Source organism: Neolamprologus brichardi, unplaced genomic scaffold (assembly GCF_056152115.1).
Source record: "Neolamprologus brichardi isolate AB-2024 unplaced genomic scaffold, ASM5615211v1 NODE_ptg000008l+_length_2720982_cov_1, whole genome shotgun sequence".
Taxonomy (NCBI): domain Eukaryota; kingdom Metazoa; phylum Chordata; class Actinopteri; order Cichliformes; family Cichlidae; genus Neolamprologus; species Neolamprologus brichardi.
The window spans coordinates 1,254,184-1,266,580 of NW_028270135.1; the positions used below are offsets into that span (position 1 = coordinate 1,254,184).

General features: G+C 39.9%; 1 protein-coding gene across 3 annotated transcripts in view; it reads right to left on the reverse strand.

Annotated features, from left to right (window-relative positions):
* Positions 1-12,397, reverse strand: part of cdk14 (cyclin dependent kinase 14) — a 266,335-nt gene that overhangs the window by 165,200 nt on the left and 88,738 nt on the right. For all 3 annotated transcript variants that reach the window (XM_087837157.1, XM_087837159.1, XM_087837158.1), the window contains one exon: positions 6,533-6,778. In XM_087837157.1, the coding sequence (XP_087693283.1) occupies positions 6,533-6,778 (246 nt within the window). The remainder of the gene's footprint in view (positions 1-6,532; positions 6,779-12,397) is intronic.

Sequence of the window (12,397 nt, forward strand, 5' to 3'; positions counted from 1 at the left end):
CTGATAACATACCTATATTAAAAGAAAGGTTGCCAAATGTCATTTTACAACCACAGCAACTATTTTGTAGATCTGTGAAGAAATTTCTCATTTTCTGTGTCAAATCTATGAGCTTTGCTGAGTTATCACAGTCAATTGTTGCATCGCATTGCAATTGCCAACTTGTCCCCATTGCCACTTTATCAACATTTTAACACAAAGCGACTGACCGCGAGTTGACACAAACCTGTTTCCGGTCTTTGAAGCAACCATTTCAGTGAGACCACAAGTTCATTGCACGCGGTCGAAATAATGTTGACTGTCCAGCCTCTGTTTTTTCTAACAGTTGGAGACTTTTCACATTCTTTGTCTGTGGTCTGAACAAAACTGCAGAAATCAAAACTATAGGTTTCAGGTCAAACCTGAAACAACAGTTAGCGATAACAGGTATCAAGATACTGGTTATTAACTTGCTTTGTTCATCGAGGCTTTTTGCCTCAAGCCGTGGGGCACTGTCATATGGTTGTATCCGTCATTATGGAATTGTTTGCCGCCAATTAAAACTTGGGGATCCGGGACTGATTAACAGTGTGCCGATGTAGCTGAGGTTACATCTGTCAGATGAATCCCAAGCCATGAGTACCTGGACGATGATTTAGCACTGGAGGCTATTCAGGTAGCATTCTTTAAGGAAGCACAAACATACTTAATGTTCTAGTCTTCAAATCCCTTTAAGCGTTGCTTTAAGAAAATGTTCTTTCAGAAGAAAACTGTCCTTTTTCTATAATTTTAACACGTGAACACAACAGGGACTGAAAACCTGCTTAGAGTCAGTAAAGCATCAGAAGCTTTTATGGCCCTGAAAGCACAATGCAACCATCTTCCCTTGTAATGCATCTTTAACCAAATCCCATGCTTTCAGGAAATCCCTAAATGATGGCGCAGTGTTTGCTACATCTGCACTGTCTTCATTGCTTTCCAGCCACCCTCCTGTTAGCTCACTATCCTTGCAGCAGTAATAAGCTCAGCATTTCTGAGGGCTTCTCTAAACAAATCAGACTTCCCCCTGGGATCAAGGAAGAAGTGAAGCTCTATCTGTGAAACAATTGAGTTGGACAGTAAGGTGGCCTGAAGAACCTCTCCCAGCATGACTACAGAACTAGTCATTTTCTACTAGTGTTCTGCATGAACCACCTTCACTTTACATTTGTCTTACTGCATCCTCTTTTAGGAATAACTGGTGGGGGGAGTTCATTGGTACCAAAATATTACCCAGTTGTCAGAGCTGGATCATCACTTGGCCAAAGCATGCAACCGCCTTAACGTCCCTAAAGCTGAAGGTTTACTAGATATCAGCTGGGTCTGCATAAGTGGATTGATCACAAATCCAGAAGTAAGAAAATCTCACCTTTAAATCCGTTATTAATCTGGTGTCAGTCTGCTTATCATATGAATCTTTTAATTCATCTGTATCTTTACTTCATTGGTTTTCTGCTCTAACAATGTCAACTTTTATGACAAGAAGGGGAAAGCAGAACATTATGAGGCCATTAGCCCCTTGCTCTGAGTCAGGGTAGTCTACAGATTTTGATCTGAAATGGTTAAAGACACATATAATCTTTAATTGTGTGTTCCCGTTTTACAACACAGTCACTTTTGTAAGCAGTTATTCTGACATTATTGAAGCATGTGCACTAAGTTAACATGAACTGTATTTTGCCATGTGTTGTAACTGTGATATAACGAAATTCCATTAGCCTAATCTGAGGTCGACTGTTAAAGCCCGTTGACTGATTCTGATGGGGGATAGTGGTTTATAGAGCAAATCCAAATTTCTAGAAATTTTAAATGCCATGTCCTACAGAACATATAGTATGCCATCACAGAGCCTGTGCAGATTTATTTAAATTATAGGACAAAAGCCAAAAAAACAAAAGACACAGGTCCAGAATTTAGAAGTGGGATTCTGAAGGCTGATGGTCCAGAGATTAGCCACTATCCATCTTTTTTTAATTAAGGACTTGAAATGTTTGAGATCAAGTGGGTTTGTTTGCCTGAGCCAAATGACCACGGACGGCACAAATAACACAATTTCATAATCAGGGCTGAAACAATTCATTCGCTCCTCACAGCGATGTTGGCAGGCAATCAGTCAAGCCTCGTATTACACTTATTAAATCTTATCTGTGTGCACATTCATTAAACCTTTCGCATTCTGTGCTGTTTCTCTTCTATGGTTCTGAAAAGAACCACATATGTATAAAAACCTAAAAATCTCATTTGCATGATTAAGAAAATTGTGTTATTTGTATGCAGTCTTCAATTAGGCATGTGAACAGATACAGGCTGGCAAATTTCTTTGACAAAGGAATAAAGAAGAAAAGCCAGCAGCGTCGCAGAGCAACAGAAATGCTGACGGAAACTGACAGCATCTAGAGATGCATAATGCACTCGAACTCATTTGTCATTCAACAAATAGCTTCTTTGTAATATTTCTGTGGCATTTCTGTTTGTTTTGTATGTCTTTGCAGTCATTTTGAGTTATTTTGTACACCCGGTCGCAGCAGATGGCCCCGCCCCTCCCTGAGCCTGGTTCTGCTGGAGGTTTCTTCCTGTTAAAAGGGAGTTTTTCCTTCCCACTGTTGCCAAAGTGCTTGCTCATAGGGGGTCATATGATTGTTGGGTTTTTTCTTTGTATGTATTATTATAGGGTCTACCTTACAATATAAAGCATCTTGAGGCAACTGTTGTTGTGATTTGGTGCTGTATAAATACAACTGAATTGAACTAATTTCCATTGACACTAGAAGAGACATACCATACTGTTAGCTCGAAGTTGTCTGAATCCTAAAATCTTTTATTACAATTGCATGATAACAGCAACCAAAACTAAATATTAACTCATACAATCCTGAATAGAAATCTATTTCACATGTAAGAATGGTAAAGATAAAGGCGGTTGTCCCACCCATGATCACCAAAAAAACGATCAATCAACAGCCGAACCAATAAACTTAAGAGCCAGTCGTGTTGTTGCCTCATGAGATTCACAACAATTTCCAGTGTTGTGAATGTTGGGGATGCATATCTCCCTGTTATCATAGTAAAGCTGTAGGCTAGAGTACTCATCGCTTTTCTTGGCATTAATTAGCATTAACATCAATTAGCATTTGTACCCTGATAGGACAAGAGATTGTTCCATATTGAGGAGTTAAGATCTCATGTGGGCACTTAACTTTGTAACCATTCCATTTATCATATTTAATCAGTATAAAGATCTGTTCCTAGAAGGAATTGTTGTTCCTAAAACTGTGCCAATCATAAGTCTTAGATCATGTTACAGAAAGAGACTAGCAGTGATGTGGCGACCAGGGCTCGCAAAATTTCAAAATCCCTGTTAGCCCTTCGGGCAGGGACTCTTCAGTTTTTGGTAGCCCAAAATAAATTTAAGTAGCCCGAATAAAAAAGAGCAATTTTTTGATTGATGTTTTGTTTCCTGTTTTGTTTCCTTTACAATATTATACATTAAAGTATAATATTGTAACGGAAACAAAACATTAATCAAAAAATTGTTGAAACACAAATTACAACATTGTATAAAAATTACAATCATCAACTCAAATACTTGGTTCTAATTGAAAAGAAATTTCTATGAACTTGTAAGAACTGTGTAGGACATGAATCAGTCTGTGTCAGATCCTGAATTTGAAATTTCCACTGAAGTCACGGGTAAGAGGCAAGTGGAACCAAGATCGAGGCCATTTGCTTTTTGAAGTTTGCAAAGACTGCTAAATTGTGCCAGTGGTGGTTCACTCTTTGCAACATAGTACGCTGTTTTAAACAGATTTGTCAGGTTTATTTTTAGTTTGTTATTTGCAATTGGTGTTTGTTCTGGGAAAGATATTGCAGACTGAGCAATAATGCATTTCTTGCATTTCTCATGGGTTCTAATGGGGGCCTTTCTTAAAATGACTGGTCCCAGTAACAAAGGCACTTGTCGACTCAGAAATCGAGGGAAAACCAACAACACACCCGGCAGAACATTATGTTATTTACACGGGTGCACATAAGTGGTCCGCATGTGCGCATTCGCTGTCAAAATAAAAGACGCGCACCAGATAAGAAGTTGCAGCGCGCGTTTGCGTCCATATAAAAGGCTGTTTTTGTCCACTAGAGTGGGATTTTCACGGCACATTCTGCACCACATCTCTGTGCGTTCATCATTTGTTTGAAGCCAGCTCACCTCCTGCAACCACTTTTCCGAGAATACGCGCTTCTTTTGTGGTTCGGACTCCTGACATTTATTTGGAGGTGGAGGAACACCAAAGTAATTGCTTAAAGGAGCTTCTTCGACATCTTTAAGAGTTCTAAACAAATGTCTGTCCTCCTCCAGAAAATCTTATGTACGCAAACACGCGTTGCAACTTCTTATCTTGTGCGCGTTTTTTATTTTGACAGCGAATGCGCACCTGCGGACCACTTATGTGCAGCCCTGGTTATTTAGCTCGTTATATTGCAGCCACAGAAATTCTTTTGTCCATGAAACCATAAAGCTGCACTTTCTTTTTGCCTTATAGTCTGATTTGTCATAACTTTTCCGTTTTGTGGTAAGCTTTTCTTTGGCTGTCACTTCTTCACCCTGACCTGTCTTATTTGGCTGAGCAGAACTAAAATATATATCCTGCTGCTTTTACACACGCACTCACATAACGCTCAGCGATTCTCTGCGCGATCAACCTCTCACATGTTTAAGCTGCGGGAGATTTCACTTGTCATGTTTGCATAGTAAGCTAACTATTGATAAGACGATGTCAGAGGAATTGGTGCGCAAATTATCATCACTCACCAATCAGTGCTGTCGCTCTCTATACACAGTTCGCATGATTGCAAAGTGAAAGCAAAAAACAAGCGCAATGTCACATATTGACAGTGGCTCACCGATGCCAATGACATAATTACCCAGCTACATTTCCGAAAGAATGCAAAAGCATTGACATAGATTTGTCCTTCCTATGATAGCCCGACTGGCAGGGCAGAGATAGATTTTGGTAGCCCGACTGGAAAAATCGCTAGCCCCGGGACGTCGGGGTTAGCGATTCATCAGACTGAAGCAACAACCTGTTGTATGTGGTGGTGTATGGGCAGAGCCTGACAAACAGGAATCTCTTCTTCACTAAATTTTCTTTTGAGGTGTGGATGATGACCAATCTTTTAATAAGAGACGAGCACAACGTGGTTTCAAATATAACGTGATTAATTATGAGCAAAAGAAAACCATCTACAAGCTACAAACTGTGTTTCTATGACAACACTGGCACAATTGTTGACTGACTCTTAACCCACTATTTATCAAACAGACACTCTATCATCAACACCTCTGACGATGTGAAGTCTTGCTTAATCAGGCTTTTCTCCAAAAGGAGATCAAACCACCGTCACCGCGCTGACAAGTTTGATTTCACTGGAGTTGAACCCTTCTATAAGAGAGCCTTTGCTCACTGATTATTCTGTTATTAAGACCACAAATTGTAGCTTTTCTCACTACACTGTTCTGACAGCAGGTGTCACTGATTATCAGGAGGTGTCATAGGACAATAACAATCATATTGTGTAACTTTACAACGCAAGCTAATGAAGTTTTAGCCATTAGGATGAGTCTAGCCGGCTGTGATCAGATAAAACAGGGTAACTACCCACTGTAATGATCAATTTACAGTATCTTCTTCTATTTTAAAGTCAAATGACATTGCTGCACCTGCATCCACACTAGTCTTTCACCATATTTGTATTTGGCTGGTTAGAGCATGAACTAAAACTAGGTATGCATATGACCAGTCAGCTGCAGTAGATGTTTAAACACTCATCGTAAGTTGTTAACAGAAATGCTTGTCAGTCAACTAAGTATTTTTTTTTTTATTAATGAACAACGCCACTTAACTGTTGTGCATTAATTGAGGTCCATGTCTCTACCAATGATGATCCCAGACAAGCCCCCAAACGTAACGAATTTTAAACTAAAAGTGAACACAATTATTCTTCCCAGGAAGGCCAATCGCTGATTTTGCTAGCATCTTTAACAGGTGACTCGCTTGATGCATGTACAACTTTTATCATTAGGCATGAATGTTGAATGAAAGTTCCAATAGGATACGTTGATACACTACACCCATTAATTTTCCGTGGCTCCTCCTGAGAAGTTAGTTTCCTTATTTTTTGGTTGCTCCTTGGTGAATACATAAGTAAGACTAACACCCTAGCATTACATTCTTAAGCAATGGGATTCATTAATATTGAACAGCACTTCAAGCTTCGTATAGTAACATAAATCAGTGTTGTTATGTGGAGCCAATTATCACCACTTTGAACAAGTTATAACCATCCTCCTGTCGAAATAGCTAAAAGGAGTGCAAACTGCCGCGTATACTCAGCCTCTCATTAAGGCTAATGTCAAAAAGTTTTTGATATTCAAGGGTGAAAAAAATTAGAAGTTGTGCATTTGGTTCTTCGACACTATACTGTGCTGTTTTCTATGCTGCTGGAGAGGTGCACTTACAGAACTAGGGCTGGAGTGGCGGCGCAATTTGGGGGACTCTTTGCCAGCAGTTGAGCTCTTGGCGTTGATGCAGGCATTGTTCTCAGAGTGGACCCTTTTCACCTGACTGGCGGGCTTCTCAAACGGGTCGAAGCCACTCTGCGTGCGCTGAACTCTCACTTTCTTGTCTTCAGGGATGGTGTCCAGGGGCTTGATGACAGAGTCTGTTCCCTGGCAGCTGCGTGTGGACATCTTTGTGACACATATCTGTCAAAAGAGGGGAAGGGGAAGGAGAAGAGGAGTGAAGAAAGGAGGGTGAAGATAAATGTGAGCATTAAGGGGGAAAAAAATAGTCCATCTGCGATTACCAGTGTTCAGCCAAAAAACCGACTGTCATCCAGATCCTGCCTGTTTTTCATCTTTCTGTCAGCCTGGGTCTCTTCCCTCCCTGTAGAGCCACACTGCTACCTCTTTGCTAGGATGAGAGCCTTTTTATCTCCATCTCTCTTTTCTCTGATCAAAACAGCTCCAGCCTCCGTCAGCTCTGCTGCACATGCACTCGCTGCCGGCTGCTGCCGCTGTCCCTAAACTGCACATACACACAGTCCCACCTTATCTCTGACACACATCTACGCATTCAGACAATTGTGCAGACATGCTACAGAATGTCTCCAACACGCCCACCGGGCACAGCCCCCAGTACTCACCAACTATTTACAACAAAAAGCGCCTTAGCAGCTGCTCTGCCACCACGGACTGTGTGTACGAGACACAAAAGACCCAGGCAGCATGACATGTTTTGCCACGGTTCCATTCAAGATTAAATATTTAGGTCTGAACTCCCCAGCAGGAAGAAGTTCTAATTACTCTAAAACACAAGGAGGAGTCGTCTTGCAGCTCACTGGTTTGCTCTTTACACAGGCCAGGTTTCATCGGACACAATGCAGCTTTTTTCACTGCGCAAGCCCCCTTCCCTGTCACGCTAATGTGATAAGATGTTATAAAAGAATAATTTAAAAGCAGCAGCTATTGATCAGGAGGTTAGGTTACCACAGATTACTGAAAACCAGATCCAGGGTGCATTATACAGCACTGTTCAAAAGTCTTGAGCTATCCCTCAAAGATAGACATGGACTGGTGTTCCACTCATTTTCAGCCCAGTCATGGTATCTGACTATTTTCAGAATATTTAAGCCACTTAACACTAATCTATAAGAAACTTAGACTGAAATTTAGAATGCAGTACAGTATGTCTTTAAAGAATTGGGGAAAACTGGACAAATAGAGGACAAAAGGAAACATATCCTAATGTAAACATATTTTCAAAGCCATGTCCTTACAAAATCCGGTCGTAAAGTCTGACGTCACTAGCCGTGTCTGGGCCTAAACTCCGCTGCAGGTCCATATATCAAACGATCACTATGGCATTACTGAGAGTTGAAAAACTGTCTAAAGTCTTTCATCTATGATAAAATTATCAGCGTTCTGCTCTACCAGGTGTAACAATTGAGTTTAACATCCAAGCATCCATGAAAACGGAATTTATTTAGAGTTAGAAGTTAGCAGGAAGTTAGCTTGCTAGCTTCTATCTAAATACAATATAGCATGTCCTGACTGCGGGGTTTGGAAACAAATTAAAACGTACAGCTCTGTTATCACTTCCAACATAAATGAAGACAGAAAACTAAACAGCAGTGACGTTTGTAGGGTTACTGAAGTTTGGCTAGCTGGTATATAATGATGTGCTACGTGACCGCTAGCGACACAGCTATGTTAGCATAATATAAACACGCTAACTTTTTTTCCACTCAATAAAAGTTAACGTGAGTGTTCTCGGTGGTCAGGAACAAATGTAATCGCATGGCAGGATGCTGTAAAAGGACCAAACTTCAGCCAGGACAACAACTGAGATAATCCATCCACAATACGAGGTTAGTCATTCATATACTGCTGCATGGGCTGGGCTGTAGTTACATCCTAAGGTTTTAAAAACTGAGCTTAAATAAATGATTAGCGGTAATAAAAGCCGAGGGAGGTCAACAGTGATCACTGACTGTTTTAGGAGCTTTTTGAGATTAAATAGAAGAAAATACAAAACATTAAACATGTTAACAACACAAAAGCCATATTAAACGCAGACTACTTTAGGCCCGGAAGTAGGATTCGTCACGTCATCACTTAACGACCGGATTGGAAGAAATGAATCTGGCCCTTACTGGCACCTACTGTTTGCTGAAACCTCATCACAAATGTCTTGGTGGAAGGGCAACTGTCAAGAAGCCGTTCTTAAGGAAGGTAAACAAAGGTTGACGTATGCAAAATTACACAAGAAATAGATTGAAAAATCAATGGGAAAAAGGGCTTTGGAATGATTAATCCAAACTTTAAAGACATTTTGGGCTCAAAGTAATGTCAGTACAAAGGTGTTGAGAAGAGAAGCTCGGCAGTGAGCGTCTACAGCCATGGTAGAAGCTCTGTTATGGTTGGAGCTGCAGTTGGAGATCTTGTCAAAACTGATGGAATTATAAACACTCAAAAGTACTGACAGAGTTTGATCCACCACATAATACCATCTAGAGAGCATCTGATTAACATTTGCTTTATTTTTCCTCATGACAATGATCCCAAGCACACTGCAGTAAAATCATATCTGGATAGAAAAGCACATAATGGAGCACTATCAGTCTTGGATCGGTTTGGGATCATTGCGAGAGACAACAGAACAAAAGGCAGCCAGCATCCAAAGAAGACCTTTTAAGGTCCTTCAAGAAGTCTGGAGAACTATTTCTGAAGACTTTTCCTTTTCTATCAGCAAAATATGGAGAAATGATGGATTGCTGAAGAATTTTGCTCAGTGCAAAGAGTGAAACAGTTATTACTGTTTTTAAGATATCATATTGTATAAACTAAACTACAGGTCTGTAATGATGATGATGTACAATCAGAGGACAAATTAAAGTGAAGAGCAAAATGTTTACCCCACGCAGCGAAGACAGTGGGAGGGTCTTGGAATATTGCAATGGTAGGTCTGCATGTCCCCTTAAAGCATCAGTTAATACAGGTGGCTCATATTCTGTGACCGTCACTAGATCACAACCCCAATACTGTAAATCTGCTGACCTGTTAGAGAGCACTTTACACCACTTAGATGAATGAACCATTCCAATAAGCATCCTGTTACCCTTTTCTTTATTTGGTGTCCAGATAACTTGAGTAATTACAAGTTAAATTACACCTCCCATCCATCCAACCAAGTATTTTTTAGTAATTACGAGTCAGTTACAACAGCTGCAAATCTCCCCACCGACTGCAATACTGACATCTGACTGGCAACCCAGAATAATGATGCTTTTACTGCACACTGTAGCTCTTCCAGCTCTATAGCGGAGAGGATGTGCAGCTTCAAAGCTTCAAGTCCGAGAGATCAAAATTCAATTATTGGAAGTATCACACTTAAAAGGTAACAAGATATTCTCAAACCTGTATGAACCAACTGACATCTAGACTTGACACACACTGAACCCTCTGCAGCTTTAAATAAAGTATTCAATCAATTGCATAAAAATTGCATACCTACATGCAACATATTTAGTCCAACATCCTCACAAAGTCAGATAACCATGATCGATATTTTCCTACTTTCAACTGAAGTTAAACAATATTTACAAATTCAGCAAATATTTTACAGTTTTGACTGATTCTCTGAAGTAGGGCTGCCACGATTAGTCGACTATCAAAATCGTCGACGACTGATTTAATAGTCGACGCCTCGTTTGAAGCTTTGTAAGATCCCAAAAGACGCAGGAATAAGTAGTAGGATTTAAGAGTGTAATAACGGACTGAAACAGAAGATGGCAGCACTGCATGTACAAGGATGCCAGCTGCCGTTAAACCCCGAAGAAGAAGAAGGAGCTGTGTCCCAGAATTCATAGCGCAGCCCAGCTCAGTTTCCAACAATGGCGGCAGCTAGTTAGTTTTAATATTACTCTTATTATTCTTTCTGGGTCACAAAATAAACGTTTAACATATTTTCAGGCGAGAATGTAGCTGTGTAAACCTCAAATATCTGCTCAGTTTATCAAGACACCACATATTTTCAAAAGCGCTCCGACGTTTTCGGAGACGTCTGTTAGCCACTAGCTCGATAGCTAGCCGGGGGCTAGGCTAACTAGAGCCGTGAGAACACCGGACTCCGGCTAATCGTTTTCAAACCCACCGCCGTCTTTCTACTCAGGTTAAACATGATATATAAGTCACTTAGATAACTTAAAAATGTTATTGTTTGGCTTTTTTAGTATTTTATTTGTTCCTGAGTAAATCGGTTTGGCTGAGATTAAAGTTATAGTTTTTACACAGCTGAATAAATGTCAAGCAGACAGCTGATTATCAGAAGTGTGAGATGCTCGAGAATTTACTCCGGTGTCCTGTTATATTTTAGATAGCAAGGAGTTTATTAAACTTCACCGAAACAATCTGCAAATTTCATTAAAATTTAATAAACTATCATCTTGTCTTTATTTTTAGTTAGCACATACCTTAAACACTTAAAGCTGTAAGGTAATGATAGTTATATAAGAGCAGATGCTGCTGGTGCAATAAGCTGTACGTTGTACGTCCAATGGATGATGATCTGATGAGCCGACTAATCGAAAAAATAATCGGTGACTAGTCGACTATCAAAATAATCGTTTGTGGCAGCCCTACTCTGAAGACAATTCTTTCTTTTCAGTCAAATTCAAAATCACTTTTTTCATATTAGCTCAGTTTAAAAAGCCACTTTTATTCAGAAGATTTCAAGCATGAAATTAAACTCCAAGCAAGGGAGTGACATAAGAACACGTTTAGGCAAACGAGCACGTAAACTGGGCCAAGTAATACACCGGAGTAAGATGTGGAGGAAATAAAAAGAAATGAGGAGGTTGGAGTCAGACACGGTAATGAGAAAGCCAGGCTGTCATAAACACGAGTCCCGTGCACATCCAGCATGTCCTCAGTGACAGCAGTTGTCATCTGGAGCAGCACATTAAACTAACAAAAACAAACGCAGTCATTTAGGACCTATCGCACTACAAGGCATCAATATTTGATGAGAGTGTCTGTTTAAAGATGTCGAGGTTCCAAGAAGTCAACATCAGAGAATTATAAGAAACCAGAGGCGTGAAGGACACGCACGTCAGTCAAACCAACTAATAAAAGAAGAATAAAATGGTTAATGCAGAACTAAGTTACAGGCTTCTGCATTAACCGCACAATGGTATTGACTGTCTTGCCCTCATTTAAAAATTAACCAGTGGCAATGCTATTTGTTTCAAGCAAGCACTTTCAACAGGTGACACAACATTTAACTAGCAGCACAGATACAAAGTAACCACCTTGCTGCTACGTCGTTAAACCACTAACGACCACACTACTCATTCATGCAATGATCTGAATAACTCTCCCAGTGCTGGTGATCAAACATCCGATGTAAAGGATCTAAGTTAGCCCGAGGATGTGCATGGACACTAGGGGTGGGGGAAAAAATCGATACTGTGTAGTATGGTGATATTTTGTTTGCTAATAATGTATCGATACAGGGACAGCAGAAATCGATATTTTGTTACAAAAAGGTTTTTGTGCTCTGACTTCAGAGCATGTTGATCCTTTTTCTGAGCAAGAATCCTGACATTCCTTCACTGTCCAAATGTGTTTAACTTGTTTTTGGCAGCAATAAACATGACAGTTTACTTATTTTAATTTAAGACATGTTTTATTTTAATTAAGTTTAAAACTTTTTTATTTAATGTAAAATTATATTTTGTTTTAATTTACTTTCAAATTCTTCAGTTGCTGAAGGGGCTGCATAGTTTTCATAAACTGCATAGTTCAGAATAGCTATAATTGTAC